The sequence below is a fragment of the Aptenodytes forsteri genome, unplaced genomic scaffold (assembly GCF_000699145.1).
Source record: "Aptenodytes forsteri isolate BGI_AS27 unplaced genomic scaffold, ASM69914v1 Scaffold128, whole genome shotgun sequence".
In the NCBI taxonomy this organism is placed as follows: domain Eukaryota; kingdom Metazoa; phylum Chordata; class Aves; order Sphenisciformes; family Spheniscidae; genus Aptenodytes; species Aptenodytes forsteri.
The window spans coordinates 196,884-217,176 of record NW_008794880.1 but is presented as its reverse complement, the minus strand read 5'-3'; the positions used below and the strand labels follow the sequence as shown (position 1 = coordinate 217,176).

The following is a 20,293-nucleotide window of genomic DNA, read 5'->3' as shown; positions in this document are numbered from 1 at the left end:
GAATGTTGGAGAAGTGTACTCTGTACCTGCCCCTGCCATAAACCCTGTGGGATGCTGGACATGTCATTTAAACTTCTCCAAGATGGTCACTAAGTTTGTGTTCCTTATTTCCTGGCTATAATGAAATTGTGAAGGCAAGTTTGCAGAAGTGCCAGGTTACATCAGGAACCAGCATGAGATACTCTGTGACTGTTTTCAATGGTACATGAGACCACACGCTCTGAAAATCCAAGCTCTAGCAGTCCCAGACAGGAAGAATCTTGACCTCTACACCACTGCACATCAGCCAAGCTGCACGATTGTATTTTCTGACCGGGGCTCTGTAAAAAAAAAAACCAACTTTGTCTGAAGCAGTCACACACTTTGAACTCAAGCACAGTAATGTCTGAACCTGGGAAGAAATTACTGTAACTTGAAGTCACCAGAAAGTCAGCAGAGGCGTGGTAATTGACTATATGTAACAACAGTACAATGTATTAACTTTAGGTAAACATGATTAATTCACATACGTGATGAAAAATACATGGATGTGTACTTACTGCCCCTCAGTGGGCAAGTGCTATTGACACCTATCATGATGACCACACCAGAAATTAATCATACTGTTTTCAGAGCAGGATCTGACAGTATGTAGTAAATACACCCTGGAACTAGATGGCAAGTACAATGTACACTGAATAAGGCCAAAATTATAAGTAAAAATGAGATTATAAAGTGAATGAGTACATCTGAATGTGTATTCAAAGCAGGGCCATATATTTCAATTTTTTAATTCATCCTTGCACGTAACATAAATAATGACAATTAAGACAATTCTGAATCTTTGCACTACTCATAAAAGGATGCATACATACATATGATTTCACAAAAGTTTTAGGACTTAAAAACATAACAAGCTATTAATTAAATCAGGAAATACCAGTCATAAACTAAAAAAGAGACCTTTTCTTCCATCGATAAAGGAACTAGTATTTTTCAAGACTTAAGATAGCTTTTCATTTGCTAAAAATAACCATAAAAGAAAAAATGGCGCATCAACGGAGTGTCATGTATTAATAAAAAGGTTGATCTAGGCTAATCTATTTTTCACTAAACATAAAAGCTTTTGAACCGAGTGTGGCAATCTTCATATGAAGAGTATTTCATCTATATATAAAAGCCACTACTAGGATGCTCATATTTAGTGATCTGATATTTTGTGTGTGTATCTTAAGTGCAAAGCAAAAGACACCTCAATGTATTTCAGTAAGAATCTTCACTCTTTTCTAACTCCTGCTTAATTTTGCCATGTGGGTGAAGCTTTTCAAACGACAGAAATTTCAAGAATTCAATAAATCAAAAAATTGCACAAAATGGAACACTAAGTGCTTTTAGTAATTATAATTTAAACATAATAAGAAGGTATTTGTTATGAGTGACGTAGTAGATGGAGCCCATAGAATTTTCATTTTTAAGTGTCTTGAGAAGCATATACTGCATTTGTTTTTCAGTATGAAATTAACGGGATGAAGTATTAGCTGCTTGAAGCTGCAATATGCACTGTCCTGATTCAAAAAAGCACTTAGAACATCATTCTTTTAAACTAGTTTGAACTGTTTGAAAGCTAAGCATTTAATCTGAGCTATTTGTTTAATCTGTGGATTAAACTAGTTGTCTTTAATGCATGGAAATATAGGTACTTCCACAACTTATTTACTCCATCCTAATATCTGTGTTTAGGACAGAATTGAATTGCCTTCGAAATGAATTTTTCCCTCTTAACATTAAGTAAAGTGAACCTGTCTTTTAAGCACTTGTCTAACTTTGGGCATGTACCTAATACTCACAAATCAGACTATTTGCACACTTAGTATCAATTTCAAATACTTAACATCAAAGCACTTCAAGTGCTTTGCTTGACCAAGGAAAAAGAACTTAGCACATTGAAGCATAAAGCCCCAAGACAGAATTCAACCCAGCAAGCCATACAGACTGCAAGGACACTCTATGCTACAGAAATGTATGTCTAGGGATGCCTTTCCATCCCACAGGCATGGTAGATTTGACCTAAGTTGGTATGTAGGAAGGGTATACACAAATGTAGGCTGTGCAAAAATGCAGGAATTTGGTAACTTTTTTTTGAGTCTTAAGCACATGAATAGTTCCAATTAAGTTAATGGGATTTCTCATTTTAATGACAGGCTTATGTGTCTCCCTGAATCAATATGCACATGACTCATTCCAAAATGTGACTCACTGTGAAAAACTCATGTACCAGTTGAAAAAGAAGAGACTGCTAATGAAGGGTATAGGAGCTGCAGAAAAGCAAAATCAAGTGTTAATATTTTTAGAAATATTAAATGGAATTAAAAACTTAAGCATATTTACCTTTGCATAAAGGAAAAAAATATAATTCAAAGTAAAGACCAGCATTTTTGGCTTTAAATGTCACAGAAAGAAAATACTGCTTGGAGATTAACTACAGAGGCATCTCTGTATTTAACATCCCTATACTATCTGAATGTTATCATATAACATTTGAAAAACTCAGTGCAATGTAATTGCAAAGCAAATCAGCTGTAAAACATATATTTTTCTTTTTTTAAAGTTGTGAAAGAGAGGGTGGATAAGTGGGTGGCAGAATGATGAAACTTATAGAAAATACATTATTTGTCATGAAATAGAGCAGAAGGAACAGAAATTAAAGTAGGGGAAAAATCAGGTGGTAAGTGAGTAGGCAGAAGTCACCACTTTATTACTCCTCCAGTGCAGTTTTTTATTTAGCATACATATTCTCAGTAAAAATGTGTTACTGAAAATGCAATTATTATTGCATTAGGTTGCTGTTGGCTTAATGAAGGACCTAAGAGAAAATCATACCTGAACAGACAAAGCCAATCTAAAGAGGAACTATATACAGCATTGAGTTAGTCATCTGAAGATGAATGCTGGTTAAGAGTGAATAATCAAAAAGGCCTTGAAGAACGTTTGTACTAGATTATCTACAGATCCATCAGTAACAAATCACTAGTAGTTTGCCATATTGTCACCTAAGTACTAAATATAATATAAAAACAATGAAGTAGAATAGCTGAGAATCAGTTGAAACGTCTTGACAGGCAAGTCAGTGTGTTATAGAAGTTGAAAGCCTAACCGGAAAAGATCAGTCAAATAGTAATCTACCTTTTGATCTCGGTAAAAGGACGAGAGGGAACGGCCTCAAGTTGCGCCAGGGGAGGTTTAGATTGGACATGAGGAAAAATTTCTTTACTGAAAGAGTGGTTAAACATTGGAACAGGCTGCCCAGGGAAGTGGTTGAGTCCCCATCCCTGGAAGTATTTAAAAGACGTGTAGATGAGGCACTTAGGGACATGGTTTAGTGGGCATGGTGGTGTTGGGTCGACGGTTGGACTTGATGATCTTAGAGGTCTTTTCCAACCTTAACGATTCTATGATTCTAAAACATGGAAGAGCTCAGACTCTTCTAGAGGTATTAGAAAAAAGGATCACACACATACCCCCTGTAAGAGATGCAGAATACTATCAACTGGACAACAGCTCTCAATGCAACCTGATTTACATGAGAGGTGGTAGTAGAATTCAAAATCATCTTCGCTAGGAAGGCAAAGGTTTTGCTATGGCTGGTAGGAAAACCTGCCAGTGTGACACTCACATAGTGCAAGTTGCTGCTTTTTCCTGTCTTATATAATTAAAACAGTGATTTCACTGCAGTCATCTCAAGAACCAGTACTACCAGAAGATTTAGGACAGTGGTTGCTCTTCCTGTGCTAGCTCATCTGTACTGTTCTTTTGCCTGTGGTAGATTCAACATAGTATGTACAGATCTACTGTAATACAAGCACACCTTTATGTTGTTTTCCAGACATACTCCTAGGTAGCTGAAGAGCTAATACTTAAATTCTTTCTTCAGCCAGTCACCATATAGTGTCTTAAAGGTCCTGTAAAATACAGATAAAACAAGTCAGTCAGTCAGTAACAAACCTTCAACTGTAACTCCTGTGTAACACTGTATTTCTTATGAGGTATCTATGGTTAAGTAAGTGATCTTTTAAAATTATTGAGATTCCTTAAAGGAAACACCATTTTGGACAGAGACAAGGGCAAGGTAGTAAATATTCCAATACCCATAAGGAATCAACTATTAATAATTAAAAGAAAGACCAGCATTGGAATAAAACATTTTTACATTTTAATATTATTTTTGTCTAAGATTGACGGGCAGCGCTGAGGCTGCTTCTTCGCAGGCTGTGAACAGTTCAAATTCCAGAGATATTGGGCAGAGCACCAGTATCAACGGAAATAATGGCAGTAGTATTAATAGAAACTGTTCAATCTGAAATAACTACTGAAGGAAATAAAATTGAAGAGCTGCTTCTGAGATTTTCCCTCATGGCACTAAACTGAAACTTATAATAAGTTTAAGAAGGAGAGATGCCAAGAGAAAAGAAAATAGTTGATCAAAAATGGTGTAAATCATTCAACTCTTACATCCCTCTGGAAAAGTAAAGAAACTGGTGTAAAAACAGATGTGTGCATGGTCAAGTAACCCTGGTTTCTGCTTCTAATCTCAATTTAAAAACTTATACCACTGAACTCAGCCAAGGGCTTCAGTACATAGTGAAGTCATAGAAAAGGTAAGGGGTGCATTTATAGCACACTGTTGATCTATATTAATTCCATGGGCAAACATTTCTAATGCATAGTAAATGTTAGGCAGTTGCCCCTTAACTCTGAATTACTCCTGATCTTATATTTTATAGAGGTATAAGAATCTGGTCCAATATGTTTTTCTGCTATTCCTTTTCTACTTGCTGAGCTTATTCACAGGGACTGAAAAAATCTGCCAACAGAATACAATAAAACTCTGTCATGAGTGGTCAACTACTTCAAGACTTAAGGACAAAAATACTTAATCTTTTTTATATGTCAATTATAAAATAAATGTGTTTGTTGCCATTAGGATAGAATAAAAATGAAATCAAGCAAGTAGTCCAAACAAGTTGCCCAGTGTTCTAATTTCAGCTACTAAACAATTTTTAAAGAAAGCATTCTTTTGTAATAGCTTATCATGGATGGTCATTTTGCCCTGTGAAATATGGCAGAAGATTTACCATTAGCATTATTTGTACCTCTTACTAAGAGGCAGCGAAGAAGGGAAACTGGGACTGCTGCTGCTAAGAGAGTACCTACTTATTCACCTTCAAAAGAATCATAGAATACGATATAGTGAAACCATACATTTACACTTATCTCCACCCCTTAATGGATCCTGTAGGGGTTCACATAGCTCTGATGGATTAGTAGGCTCCATCTTCTGTTTATACCATAGGGATAAAACTATGCTGTTCCCCTTACTACAGAAAACAACTGAGAGACATACCCATATGGTTCTCACTCTTCTCATGCATTTCCTATCAGATGGTGATTATCAGGCTTTACTGTCAGTTCCAAGCTTAATGACTTTATTCTTAAACTAATAGAGCAGACATGAAATCAGTGTTGACTTTAGGTATATACAAAAAATATTTAAGATTTTTTTTTTCCCCCCTCTACTGTTTGTACCCTGCTGGCTAGGTAGAACACTCATTTATTCTAAGGTCACTATGTATTAAAAAACACAATCAAACCTGCATTGGTACCCGCTGACAACAGTAACAGAGTTCTAGAAATATTGCAGAAATACCTACCTCTGTAACATGCAGAAACAACAAAAGCTAAGAAGTTCTAGAATGATGTATTCCTTGTTTAAGATTGCAGGATAGAAAAGACTATATTTTAAAACATACTTTCTCCTTCTTTCCTTATTAACTCAGTTATCTTTCCCCTAGGGTAAATATCTACATATGACTGTGAAAAATAAATCTCCCACATATTCAAGCTCAGGCTTTTTGCAAACTATCAAAACTAATTTTTCAAGAAAGCAAAAAATATGTTTTCAGAAATTAAAATCTAATTTTACTTAAATGTTAAGTCCTTCATATTCCTTATACATCTCATGCATTGTTACACACTCTATTGCTCAAATGCAATAAACCATATAGATTGCTAAAATTTCGCAAACATTTCTCAACCCTTACTGTTAACACTGCCAATCTACTAGAGGGACATTTGGATCGTGATTAAGTTGCCTCTACGCTGAGGTCCAGTGTCTATCTTTGGGCACCCTGCCTAGCCTCTAACTGCCACTCCAGAACACCGTGACTTTCCAAGTCCTTTGTCACATCTGCCAGCCCCATGTAGATGTCTCAGCTGCTGACCAGAACAGCACTAGATACCTATGTTTATGCAACTGACTTGAGGGCTTATGGTGGGATTCAGCTGCCAAGCATGCCAAGCAGTGGCATCCAGTGTCATTTTAGATACTACAGGGTAGCTGTTGACCCTTAGTCACTGCTCCTGAAGGCATGACTGAGCCCATGTTAGCCCCATGCAAAAGGCACCTTGCATATCCACAGTGACATAAGGTACTTAACATTAAGGCAGCTGAATCCCACTTTCGGAATTTCAGCGCCCCTACTGGTGATATTCTGATCGAATAGGGAGAAAATGAATTTTAAGAGAACCGAGGAAGATCATGATGAAAAGAACTTTTTGTTCTCTTTTGAGGGAGAAGTTGAAAACCTGATTCTGGCTGGAACACTGGAGAAAATTCTGAGGAGAGGAGAAACCCGAGGGAAACGCAGGGCAGAAGTCCATGGCAGATTTTTGGCAGACCCCTAGGGAAGGTCAGAGCTTGAGGGAAACATCTCTGGTGACTGATATCCTAGTAATAGCAAAAGTCATCAGTCTTCCTGGTGATGTGGTTTTGTAATAATATGACAAAGAGAGAGTTGAGGTTAATATTGCAAAAATCACCTGTCTGGGTGAAAATCTCATGGCATTATCTTCTCTTTCTGTTCTTCAGAAGTGATTGAAATTCTCTCAGAAGATCCCAAATGAAGTTGCAGACTGTAGCTTAAAAATGGACATCGTGTTGTACACTATTGCATACTCACAGGATGATGGACACTGAGGGTATGGAAGAAATGGAAGAGACAAGTGTTCTGCTATGCAAGCCTGGCAACAGTGTCCACAACGGCACAGGCAGCTCAGGATATTAAAAAAAAAAAAAAAAAAGGCAAAAATAGGGATGAAAAAGAAGGTTCTCTAAAGCACTGAATAACACACAAAAAAGATATTTAAATAAAGCAAATGTACTTCATATTTGGAAGATGATCTCAAGATCAGTTCTGATAGAGTCCTCAGATCCTGGCTAATCCTGTTGGGGTTAGTAGATTTCTTTGGTATTCATGTAAGTATAATGAAACAGAGGTTAGTCTTCAAATTACATATGTGCTTAGTACTACAACATATGACAGTCTCTGAACTAAAATGGTCCTTGTGAAAAAATGCAAAAATCTACTGTGGTTAAGTTAATAAAACATAGCTGTCCAACAGGATACTTGAGTAGATAAAATATTACTAATCATTTCCAGAGCTCCCCGAATTTACGTACAGCTTTATAGCCATAAAGACAAACAAGCTCTTTGATCTGAAAAGCTTATATTATAATTACTTTATATGGAAAAAATGCTACACCCATATCTGAGATCCTTATGTAAGAGATTTAGCTAAGATGAAAGAGTCCACAGCAGGGCAAGTGAAGCGGTTGGTAGCATGGCAAGATTTACATACAAAATAAACTTGAAAATGCTAGGATTATTTAGTCAGGAAAAAGAAAGCTTTAAGAAAGAACAAGCCTGAAGTATTGCAAAAGTTGTGGAGGGTGTGCACAAACTATTTGGTTTTTTTCTATTCTGTCAGATTTTACTATATAAGAATAAATGGAAGCATATACTCAGCAAATAAAAGAAAATGCCTGTACATACAGCACATGTTCTGCAAAACATAGTAGTACAGGGTCATTGCGGTAAACAATGTGACAGATTAGAGCAAAAGGATTAGATACATTCAGGATTCACCAGTACAAGCTAAACACAGAACAGCATTCAGAGAGATTCATTTGTCTATAAGCTATTTTCCTGCAAGTATCTGATAGTCAAGGAATTTGCCACATGCATACATAATTGGACAGACTGGTTAAATATTCCAAAAAATTATTCTAGTGGAAAAGGAGTAGGTACTTTTTAATGCAGATTAGATGAACTGGTGGCTTGGCCAGCACCTTCCCCTAGTTATACTTTACTCCATGTAGTTTAAACCATACTAAGTGTTGTCATGTTTCAGGATTTTATACTCTTAAATAAGTGCTGACTATCTCACAGGGTATGTCTATGCAGCACGCTGGAGGATTGCCTAGCAATACTTCTACCAGAAATCGCAGCAGCAGGGAGCTGCAGGCTAATTTAGTTGGCTGTGAAGCATGCCACTGGGCAAATCTTTCTGTGTAGAGTTCCACACGGCTGCTGTTAGGATCCCTCTAACACAGAAATCTTTACAACACTGTACTGAAGCATAGCATAACCTATAGATACAAAAAATAACCTATTTTAATAAATATAGAACATAGGTTAGGAAAGAATACATTAAAAATGTCTGAACTTCCCTTAGCTAGGTAAACTACCTAACAGAAGTGACAAAAATTTGTATGGAGTTCGTACATTTCACTCTGCTTCTTCGTAACGACCAGCTCATGTTTAGACAGAATTTAGAAATCATTTTGAAAAGTAGCTTATAGCAAGTATATCATTCTATATTGACCAAGTGGATGCTTGGCACTGGATGTCACATTATAAATGTCTAATAAAAAAAAATAACAGCAACAACAGTTCTGATTCTATGATTCTATGATTCTCAGTGGGAAATACCACTGTGTGCATTAGCACCTGGGACTAACAGATGGTTTTTAGTTGGGTGGTAGCTTTTAAAAACAATTTTTAAAAGTTATATAATCTTATCTTCAGAGAGTGGGTAGACCTTCGCAACAAGGGAATCTTAAAAAATAAGGTTTACATATCCTGGGAGAGATGGCCTTCATATTTTTTATTTCCCACAGAAATAAGAGTCAGTATATGCTTGTAAAATGAGATTCATAACTCAACTATGTCTAAGAGTTAAAGAGCAATTTAATACAAAATTCTTGCAATGTCAAAATTTGGCAATACATAAATTATTTATCACTATTACAAAAGCGGAAATAAGTAAAGCAACAATATTCCAAACACTGACCCTCAGTACAATTCTCTTCTTTTTTAACATCATAAATACCTGTAAAATACAGCAAAGCTGTATTATCAAATTCAATAAATGTTACTATATTAAATAATTTAAAATTTATCTGCTTCTCTCCACAGAGTCCCAAACAATCAGGCCTGATTGCCTTACTACTCCCTAATGAATAAGTAACCAAAATTGTTCTTGAATGTGTTTTTAATGTATCCTCATTAGTCAACCATTGTATATACTTCTGGCTTGCTCATCATCATTATCACGTGGAATTTTGTCGTACTCTCTCAATAATGCCTATATGCAAGTGTGTGATATTGTTAAAGGCTACCACTTTTGACCCAAGACAGTAGTCATTTTACTCCAGCATATTTGGTCACTCTTAGCCATTATAATATTTCAGCCCAGACATTTTATATTTAAATGTTAAAAAAAAAAAAAATCAGATTTATTGAATAATGTTATTGAATTGTTTACCTCAATATTCTTCAACAAATTCCAGTGATTATTACTTTGTAAAATAAAAAAAAATTATATGTGCGCTTTTTATCAAAAAATAATTATTCTTTGCCTTAGAGAAAAAAATGAATAACTGACTTCTAAAGGACCGTGCATAAATTTTATTCACCTCTAATATATTCATTCTTAGCCATCTTTTCAAAAACACACAATTCTATCCTTTCAAATCTCCCCTTAGATACAAACCAAACACGATCATAGTTTTATTGCCTTTATATTCCCTCATCTTCTTGATTTTCTGACATGAGAGTAAAAAGTGAATCTTCTCTTTGCATATGTACCATCACTGTTTTCAACAATGTTAATACAAGATGTTTTTAAGTATTTTTTTTTCACTCTCTCTTAATGTACATAAGTATTAACTTCCCTTTCTGGATGACAGAAGTAAGCAGAAATTGACATTTATACGCCTGTGATGAAATCCAAATCTTTTTCCTGAGACTACACAGAACCTTTCTTCATGTTTAAATTTAAATTACTGCTGCCAGCATTTATTATCTATTATATAGCCACATTAAATTTAATGAAATATACTGCTGCCACTTCTGTGAAATCCCTCTGTAGCGCAGTCACTATAATCCTGCATGTTTTTTACTATCTTCAGTTTTATTCTGTATGAAATCCAAATCTTTTTCCTGAGACTACACAGAACCTTTCTTCATGTTTAAATTTAAATTACTGCTGCCAGCATTTATTATCTATTATATAGCCACATTAAATTTAATGAAATATACTGCTGCCACTTCTGTGAAATCCCTCTGTAGCGCAGTCACTATAATCCTGCATGTTTTTTACTATCTTCAGTTTTATTCTGTAAGCAAAAAAAAAAAATAGGGGCACCTTATAACTTAAGTTTCTCTGTATTTATTCCAGGTAATTCAGCAAAATCCTTTAACATATACTCCGCTGTTAACAGCACAAAAGCATTTTCTGGAACTATGTCTTTTTTAATCTAAACTCATGTCACATATCCAAGGTATTTAATTTGCACTTGCAAATCAATAATGTAGTTTATGTATTATGCTTCTGAACACAATAGCATAAATGTAAAAGCAAACATTGCAAGCAACCACCTACTACACAAGATTAAAGCAGCTGATCTGAAGAACACACTTCGATTTGGAGCTTCAGTTTTATTAAGTGTATATGGCAGATTTTTTATTATTTTAAAATTAGTTTTAGTTCAAAAATTCTCATGACCTCAAAAAATATGGAGAATAGTTATTGTTACTAAGTGAAAAGAAAACAACACTTTTCAAATTCATTCTTAAGTAAGGACTGGAAATATATAATAAACTTTTGAACACAGAATAAGATGAACCTCTTTTAAGAGTCAATTTTAAGAAAAAATCATTAAATTTTCAAATTTATGAAAGTAAAAGATTAAGAGGTATTGTATCCAATATGTACATCTTGCAAATATATATATACACCCATACACACACATATGGAAGTGTAGAAGTTCTTAATACCCTATTTCTTGTTTTGCAATCACAGGCTATCCAAAGCAAATAAAAAGTAACATATCATTCTCTGGTATCCACAGGAATTTTTTCTTACATGGACATAAAGCTCATACTTCTCTTTTCTGATTTTTTTTAAATTAAGAAACACAATGAGGAAATACATTGCAATAAATAAATACAGCATATTTCTGTTTTTAATATTACATTTAGAATAATTTGTTCCCACATTATTACATACACAGGAACCTCAAACCTGACAAGAAACCGGTAATGATGCTAGTTAGTACTCCAAGAACAGAGGAATCTAAGTTAAAGCAATTTACTTTAAAAAAAGCAGGAGCTCAGGAAGATTCCTCACAATATACACTTTGACATTCTTCTGTTCGTTATCCCGATACAATTCTTCTGGATCCCTGCTTTGCAAGTTATACCTATTTAAATTTTCTTACTTGCTCTTGAATTCACAATTCAGATTGTTTGAACACACACTTGATGTGTAACCTCTGCATTATAATACAGCTCTAAATTTAGCCCTGATATTTTAGTTTGTAGTTTAAATGTATACCATGATGTTCAATAAATTTTCCTCTTATTAGAATTACAGGTGTTTGTTTTTAAGCAGTTTGTACTATCACCCATGTTAAAAATGCATGGTTTTAACATAGCAATAAAAAAGAGTTGGAAAACTCTTACATAAGATGGCTGCTTTTGTTCTTGAAATTACTGAGCCAGACTGCCATCTATTGGAAAATAAATATTTTTAAAATTATACTTTAAAAAAAAAAAAAGCAAGCAACCACCTACTACACAAGATTAAAGCAGCTGATCTGAAGAACACACTTCGATTTGGAGCTTCAGTTTTATTAAGTGTATATGGCAGATTTTTTATTATTTTAAAATTAGTTTTAGTTCAAAAATTCTCATGACCTCAAAAAATATGGAGAATAGTTATTGTTACTAAGTGAAAAGAAAACAACACTTTTCAAATTCATTCTTAAGTAAGGACTGGAAATATATAATAAACTTTTGAACACAGAATAAGATGAACCTCTTTTAAGAGTCAATTTTAAGAAAAAATCATTAAAATATCAAATTTATGAAAGTAAAAGATTAAGAGGTATTGTATCCAATATGTACATCTTGCAAATATATATATACACCCATACACACACATATGGAAGTGTAGAAGTTCTTAATACCCTATTTCTTGTTTTGCAATCACAGGCTATCCAAAGCAAATAAAAAGTAACATATCATTCTCTGGTATCCACAGGAATTTTTTCTTACATGGACATAAAGCTCATACTTCTCTTTTCTGATTTTTTTTAAATTAAGAAACACAATGAGCAAATACATTGCAATAAATAAATACAGCATATTTCTGTTTTTAATATTACATTTAGAATAATTTGTTCCCACATTATTACATACACAGGAACCTCAAACCTGACAAGAAACCGGTAATGATGCTAGTTAGTACTCCAAGAACAGAGGAATCTAAGTTAAAGCAATTTACTTTAAAAAAAGCAGGAGCTCAGGAAGATTCCTCACAATATACACTTTGACATTCTTCTGTTCGTTATCCCGATACAATTCTTCTGGATCCCTGCTTTGCAAGTTATACCTATTTAAATTTTCTTACTTGCTCTTGAATTCACAATTCAGATTGTTTGAACACACACTTGATGTGTAACCTCTGCATTATAATACAGCTCTAAATTTAGCCCTGATATTTTAGTTTGTAGTTTAAATGTATACCATGATGTTCAATAAATTTTCCTCTTATTAGAATTACAGGTGTTTGTTTTTAAGCAGTTTGTACTATCACCCATGTTAAAAATGCATGGTTTTAACATAGCAATAAAAAAGAGTTGGAAAACTCTTACATAAGATGGCTGCTTTTGTTCTTGAAATTACTGAGCCAGACTGCCATCTATTGGAAAATAAATATTTTTAAAATTATACTTTAAAAAAAAAAAAAACCCACACCTGAAACTACTGTAAGTTATTGTCAAAAGCTGATTTTGCTAGCAATCATACTTAATACAGCTTAGTTTTTTAAAAGGAAATGCCTAAGTTAATTAAACTGTGATATAATCAAGGATTTTTCCTACATCTTTTTCCACCTCATGTTTTCTGGAATATGTTTTAAAGCACAGCTCCTTTTCTGACTTGCTGAACAATCAAATCCTAGTTATTTGGAGTGAAAGTTTTGTATTTAGCTAACATAGAAAAACTGTAATATGTCAGCACTGAAAAATACACAAGTATAAAGCTTTCCCAGCTTGCCTGTGCAGCACCTATCAGGGCCTTCCATGTCTTTGCATACACAGGGGAACTAAAGAGTGTATTCAAGTCACAATGACCAAAATGGGAAAAAAAAGGCAGAAAGGAACTGGGAGTATAACAATCTATAAATCCACCACCAACCCCACCCAGTGTACAAGCCTTTGAGAAAAATGGGCAATTCCAACTGAAAAGATGCCTAGTTGTATAAATGCCTTTTTGGAGCTCTCTCTGAAGTACCATAATAACCCACATTTCCAGTTGCAAAATTACGTTCAGTCTGGCCTTTAGTTTTGTGGAGACAATAAACAGGGGGTTGTTGTCTGATATCTCATAATATACCTGTTTTAATAACTGGTGAAGATAGACTAAAAACATGGAATTAATATTTTATATGACAGCACATCAAAAGTACATTGAAACACAGCCAGAGTTGCAAAAATCAAGCACTGAATTATAAATTTTCCAGTATAGCTTTAACTTGACTTTCTTTAGTTTATTCTTTTTAATGTACTCTTCAAACAAAAGATCATGTTAACTTATTCTCATCTGACTTTGTGCTATTCAGCAAACAAGCATTCACAGTTTTCATCCTCTTCATTAATTGCTCTCCTCATTCAGGAAGCTAACACAGTCTGCTTTTCCAGAACCCAAAAGATTTCCCAGTTTCCCTTTAAGCTTTTGGAATGGAAGTGTCCTGTGGGATGTTTTTACTTGTCTCCAGATCTGTTCCTATTTGCATTTACACTGTGGTGTCTATTCTTATTCTCCTTACTTTTACTTACTGCTCCATTGTACCATCCCTCTCCCAGGTGTTCATGCCTTCCAGTCCTCAAGATCCTGCCCTTCAATTTTCCTATTCAGCTCTTCCATGTCCTGAGGAAACTTAAGAGTCAATACAGAGCTGACTAGTAATTTGGAGTTAAGGTGACCAAACCCAAAATTTTCATCCAGAAAGCTCTTTTTCAGTTTCACCTAACCTCGGAGCTGTGCAAACTCTGCTTCCTAATTGACTTTAAAATACTATAAGCACATAAACCTCTGGTTTTGTTAATGCCTTACATCACACATCTGGGCAACAGAAACTTACTAAGTAATAAAATGTGTAGTGTTTTCAATGCAAAATTTGACGAAAAGAAGGAAGTCCATTAGTCCAAACATACCAGAACAACTTGCGAAGTGGTTGGATGACTAATTGTCCAATAACTCAGCAAATGGAAGAATGGATTCAGTTCTGCCCTTGGCCTAAGAGAGTTCCAACCTACAACTTCTTCAAAAGAAAATGTAGTATTCTACTGGTGCTGTATCACTGAGCAACAAACAATGCAAGACATCTGAGGCCAGAAAATAAACAGAATTTGCTAGTGCATAGGGAGTCCTAAATCCTGCTTTCAGGATTGCACTGGTATTTTTCCAGTGGTTGTAAAATCCAGAAGGAATACTGGAGGGGATCAAGAGGTTGATGCTCAGCCCTTTTATTTGGGAGACTATAAATGCGATGTTAAAACCCACCCTTATGCCATAGAGAGAACTGAACCACACTTCCACTTTCCAGATGAAGCCTTTTACTGTTAAGTTACTGCATTAAAAAGCAGGCATCCCCACTACCCTTACACTAAACAGTGAGCCCTGCACTTTCAAATAAAAGAGGCTGGCACTTAGATTCAGGAGAGAATTCCAAGCTGTGGATCCTAGACAGACAGACACTGCTTTCTGCAGTCCTGCATCAATCTAAACCTTATTTAGCCAAAGGTGAAATCACAGGTGATTTGGCCCTCTTCAAAAGAGCCAGTTGTTTAAAAAAACGCTTTAAAATACACTCTGCTTCCTGATGCTTTCTCTTTCACATGCCCATGCTAGCCTCAGGAGGTGGCTCCTGATGCTCCTTGCTCCAGCCTATTAAGTTTTTGACCCACAAGCTACTATTCCAAACAGAAACTCCCCAGTCTTGGCCTCCTATTTCTCTGAAAAATAGCATGATGCAAAAAAAATGCAGATGTCTCCTAGCAGCCAGTTCCTTTGCAGAATCTCCCCAAAGGTCACGAAGTGTCATGACTTGGGTTTTGGAACCTGTTCAGATCAGTGGACTACAGGAGAAGCTGAAAAGCCTGCACCAGTCATCGTCTCTGGAAACAATATTTGTCCAGGAAATGGCATCATCTGATGCATTACCAGGGACCTGACTTCCACATGTCTTCAGAGCTGATGCTGGCACAGTAAACAATGAAAAACAGAGAAGACCCCACTTACTCTACTGATATTTTTACAGAAGCTTCCCAGGGAGGAGAAAACTAAAGTCAGAAAAAGCTGTAAGAATCTCTCTCTTCTTTAACGCATATCCAAGGAATCTATTTCTGACTCTCCATATCTATATATGTCTCCACTTCTCTCTTTCTCTGTATCTCCACATTCTTATACATAAATATTCATTTAAGTTTCTTCAATCATCACCTTACTGTCACACTTCTTCCATCACCATGCTTGCTGATCCTGCCCCCAGAGTAGTTTGGCAGCACCATTCACCTTTGCACCCATTTTCAGAGCTAAACATATCACTTCATTTTAGTGCTTCTTCCTGATTACTCTTTGATGGCTCCTTATAGCATGTGTGGGTTTTCATATCAACCATGAAATATACAGGGAGTCTACACACCAATGGAAGGCAACACATTCCCAAAACTAAAAGACAGTGTGTCAAAACTGGGAGCAACTTCCTTTTTTTGATGCAAGGCAGCCAGGTAGCATCTGAACAGACTGAGTGACCTTAAAATACTTTAAAAAAAATGAAATTGATATTTTAGATCAAACAGGAAAATCCCACATCACAGCAAAGAGTCCTCTCCATATAGGCCTGCATAGTTGGGTTTACTCTAGGGGAAAACGTGCTCTGCCCTGCATCCTGACTTCATGTTGGGAATGCATACCCATCATCCTGATTCTAGTTTGCTTTGAAAGAAAGCTGGGTGCACTAGTAGGAGAGCCACAACATGCTTTATACAGTCCCCATTTTTGAAGGTTTGTTTTCACACCTAGTCCAATATACAAATAGATGAAATATCAAAAAATGTATTGCCTAATTTACCTTTGTATTTGCTTGCTGCACATAAATTACAGATTTAGTGTCGAATACTTCCTATTCACACTGCATTTCAATTAGGTCTGTAAAAATTTCACTCTGAGTAGACAGAATTATATGGATTACATTTTCTGCAAAAGGGCAGCTGAGCAGATTTAAATAGCAGTTAGCACCTAAATACAGAGAGACACTGGAAAGATGTATAAAATGCTTAAATGGGGTCAGTACCTTGTTCAGACTGACTTCAGTATGGGTTATGTATCTAATCATTCAAATATCTAGAAGGGCTTTACAAAAGTGTCTGCTGCATTTCAGGGCAGCTAACCATCTTTGTAAATCTCATTCTGTCTACATAAGTTGTAATAAATCCTCTAGAACATAAAAGTCCTTAACTTGCCATGTTTTTCCCCACATATGAGAGAATAATTTTTCTTAACTTAGAAAGAACAACATTAATTGAAATTTAGCACTTAGCATTTTCCCTCTGTTCTGTGCTTTATTCCCTGTGCAATCCCATTTACTTACTTATTGAGATAGAGAATTCAATTAAAAAGAAAAAAAAAAAAGCCTTGTTATACTGTAAAGAAAAAATTGAATCCTAGAGCATTTCATTCACAGGATTAGTAGTAATGAATTCATATTTTCAACTGTAGTTGGAAATCACTGAAGTATCACAACCACAACAATTTTCAGTATTAGAGACTCAGTCTTTAATACCATTAGGCTACTGGGAAAGCTATATAGTAATAAAATGGATTAGAATCATAACTGAAGATGCTTACCTTCTTTTGGGGGGCACTTCTGATCAGATTCTGCAAACATTTAGTCTTTGGTATAGTACTGAGCATACTGATTTCAACTGATTTCTCAAAAGAACCTTCCTTGCACGCCCCACACTCAAAAGAACAACTAACTGGAACTTTTGGTCATATTAGTGGTGCCATAAAAAGCCATTCTGAGGTGTGGTAAGCAATATCTTTGTAAAATAAGGGGAACGTTAAATTCTAAGCCTGTAAGGAGCACATGCTATGTTATTTTTTTCTATTATAGTGTTAGACTTGTACTATTCTCACTCTTGTACTATTTCTTTCTTGAATGTGCCATAAATAAAGCAGATGTAACTGAATATATTGTCTTTGTATCCCATCTTACTTACTACATTAAGCTTGGTTTGGCTTCCACTGGTCATAAGTTCTTCCTCTGATACTTTACTAAAATTGTCCAGATAATGGTCTGATATTGTATGAGACAGATCTTCAAAAGAGTATTCCTTTTCTTGGCACAATTTGATTTCATCTAAGAGCTTTGATAATTCTCCAGTCACTACTTCACCTTTAAAAACAGACACACCATTAGTCAATAATTAGAATACCAGGGGTAATTTATGCCTAAAAAGGAAATGCACATTCTTTAAATTTTATTGAGTATTTGTTATATTCCATGCTTTATCATCTAAACAGTGATCTTCATGCACAATTCTCCCTTCAAAAATAATGGCATCTCATTCCAGAATGGGAATCACTGGAGGTAATCTACATACTTCTGCCTTCCCCTATACCTTGCATTTAATTAGGATGAATTACAATATATACTTACCCTTTCTCTGTTTTCTAATCCTGAAAATTGGCTAGAAAAAGCAACTATCCAAGAATGTAAAATTAATCCGGGGAAGGAAAGTTTCTACAAACATACAAAAATCAGTGTTCCATACTCTGCATCGGGTTTGTGTTTGCTGCTGTGATCAATTAATACATTACATAGGTTCCATAAACTGTAAGAAGGTTGGAACTGAGTTTCCAAGAATGCACATCCATCCCATCAAAGTATCTTTGTTTTATAAACAGTTCTTGTTCACTTTCCCAGGATCAAATGGAATGGTGGAAGGATATACTGGGCAAAACCCACAAGTTTAAAACATGCCTCCCTACAGCAGTCTATCAGAAAGGCATGTTTAGTGCATTCTGCATTGTGTTTCATGTTTTCTCCTTAATTTATCAGATATCTTTAGTTAAGAAATCTACCAAAATAGTAAGACAATGGGCTTTATATGTCTGTACTAACTGAGGGCCGCTATTAGAAATACTAGTAGTAAAAGTATTAGAATCACATTGAGTGCTAACTTTTCTGCAAATAGCCCACTGGCAGCAGCAAGACCTCCATAGAGTAAAAAGCTACTTGTTATGAACAACTGCATTAGCTTCTGATAATCTATTGCATGTGTGTTACACAGCTACCTTCAGTAATAGCAATGAAAATGTGAGTGAAAGCAAATTTTTTCCAGGGGCAAATAAGAAACCCTTTCTCCTGACTAGGTTTACAAGAATCATGTTGTTGGAAACTACAGTCCTTAGACTTGATAAAATACAGAGATAATTCCATTTTACTCCATCTTTGGGAATAAAATGCTGAAAACGAAAAACAGAGTGAGTATATTAAGCTCAGTATACATACAACACACATATGTACATTCATGTTACTAAAGAAGCCCTGGATAAGATTATACCTGCTTGGCCTAGAGCTCTTTTTGTGTCATTTTTCTTCATAGTCACTGTTTGCTATGCTAGGTAAACATAAATAGTCTAAAATATTTTTTAAATTACAACTATGGCCAGTTATGACTGAAATTTTCAGAGCCAAGAACAGAAGTTGTTAATTAAAAGCATCTAATTGCCTTTTAATATCTAAGTAACAGAAATTTTGCATTCAAAATTGTTGTTACTTTTAGTCAATGGTAACTTTGCACAAAACTTGTAAATTAAACAAAGATATAATCAGGTTTGTTTATATTCTGCTTCTTAATTAGGAAATCGTAATTATTCCAGATTAATATTATAATAAATAAAAATTGGGAATAAAACACCTAAATATTAAGAACGATTCTAAAATCATGATACAGTGCTCTAAAAAGAAACAGGACTACTGTTTCCTACAGAATTATGTTCATGTCCCCAATCCCATGTTCTCCCACATATGGCCTGCAATATTTCTTACTGGGCAAGAGTGAATTCTGTGTGACAAAACTGGAACTGCAAGGGTGCTGACTGACCTGTGAGTAAGTGTACGCTAACTGGCTGGCTGATTGCTGCCAGAACAAATACGTAAAATACAAGTTTTGCTTATTTCTTTCAGTGCAGGTACTAATTAAGGTCTCTCTCCTCTATCTAGCTAGCTATTTTCATGAAAGCCACAGAAAGGTAATTGATACTGCTATCCCTCTTCCAAATTTCATTTAAATTATTTGAAATTAGATTGTCAGAGAATGGCAGACGGATGGGAAGCACGATCAAGTACAATTTCTTTCCTTTAGAATCAGATTACACAATAGACAAGCAAAAGTCAGCTAGCATGTTTTACAGTATTTATACCTTGAAAGTGGAAACAAGGAATGTGAGATTATGACCTTACCGTTAAGAAGTAAAACATAGTTTAAAAATATTTACTACTTAATTTCAGGACAGACATTTCTATTGCATAGGGTAGTTGACTTCATGATTCTACTGATCTCAAAGGAACTATTTATCTTCATACACCCCATGTCTGTTAAGTACCCCAATGGGAAACACAAATGGAACTAGAGCATTCTTTTACTATCACCATGAAGATCATAATCTGGCGTGCAGCAGTAAGCTTAGTTTTCTCATGAATGAAAACTCTCCCTGTAAAGGTGTTAAAAAAAAAAAAACCAAAACCAAAAAAACCCACACAACAAACAAAGAAGAGAGGCTTAATTATTTGCCAGCAGTCAATTACATTTACTTTGGATGATTACAGAAGGCAGAAG

The 20,293-nt window shown here is 35.1% G+C and overlaps 1 protein-coding gene across 1 annotated transcript in view; it reads right to left on the bottom strand.

The window, feature by feature from the left end:
- ANKS1B (ankyrin repeat and sterile alpha motif domain containing 1B) overlaps positions 1-20,293 on the bottom strand; it is a 450,245-nt gene that overhangs the window by 342,233 nt on the left and 87,719 nt on the right. The window contains exon 8 of the mRNA XM_019470850.1: positions 17,669-17,844. Within this exon, the coding sequence (XP_019326395.1) occupies positions 17,669-17,844 (176 nt within the window). The remainder of the gene's footprint in view (positions 1-17,668; positions 17,845-20,293) is intronic.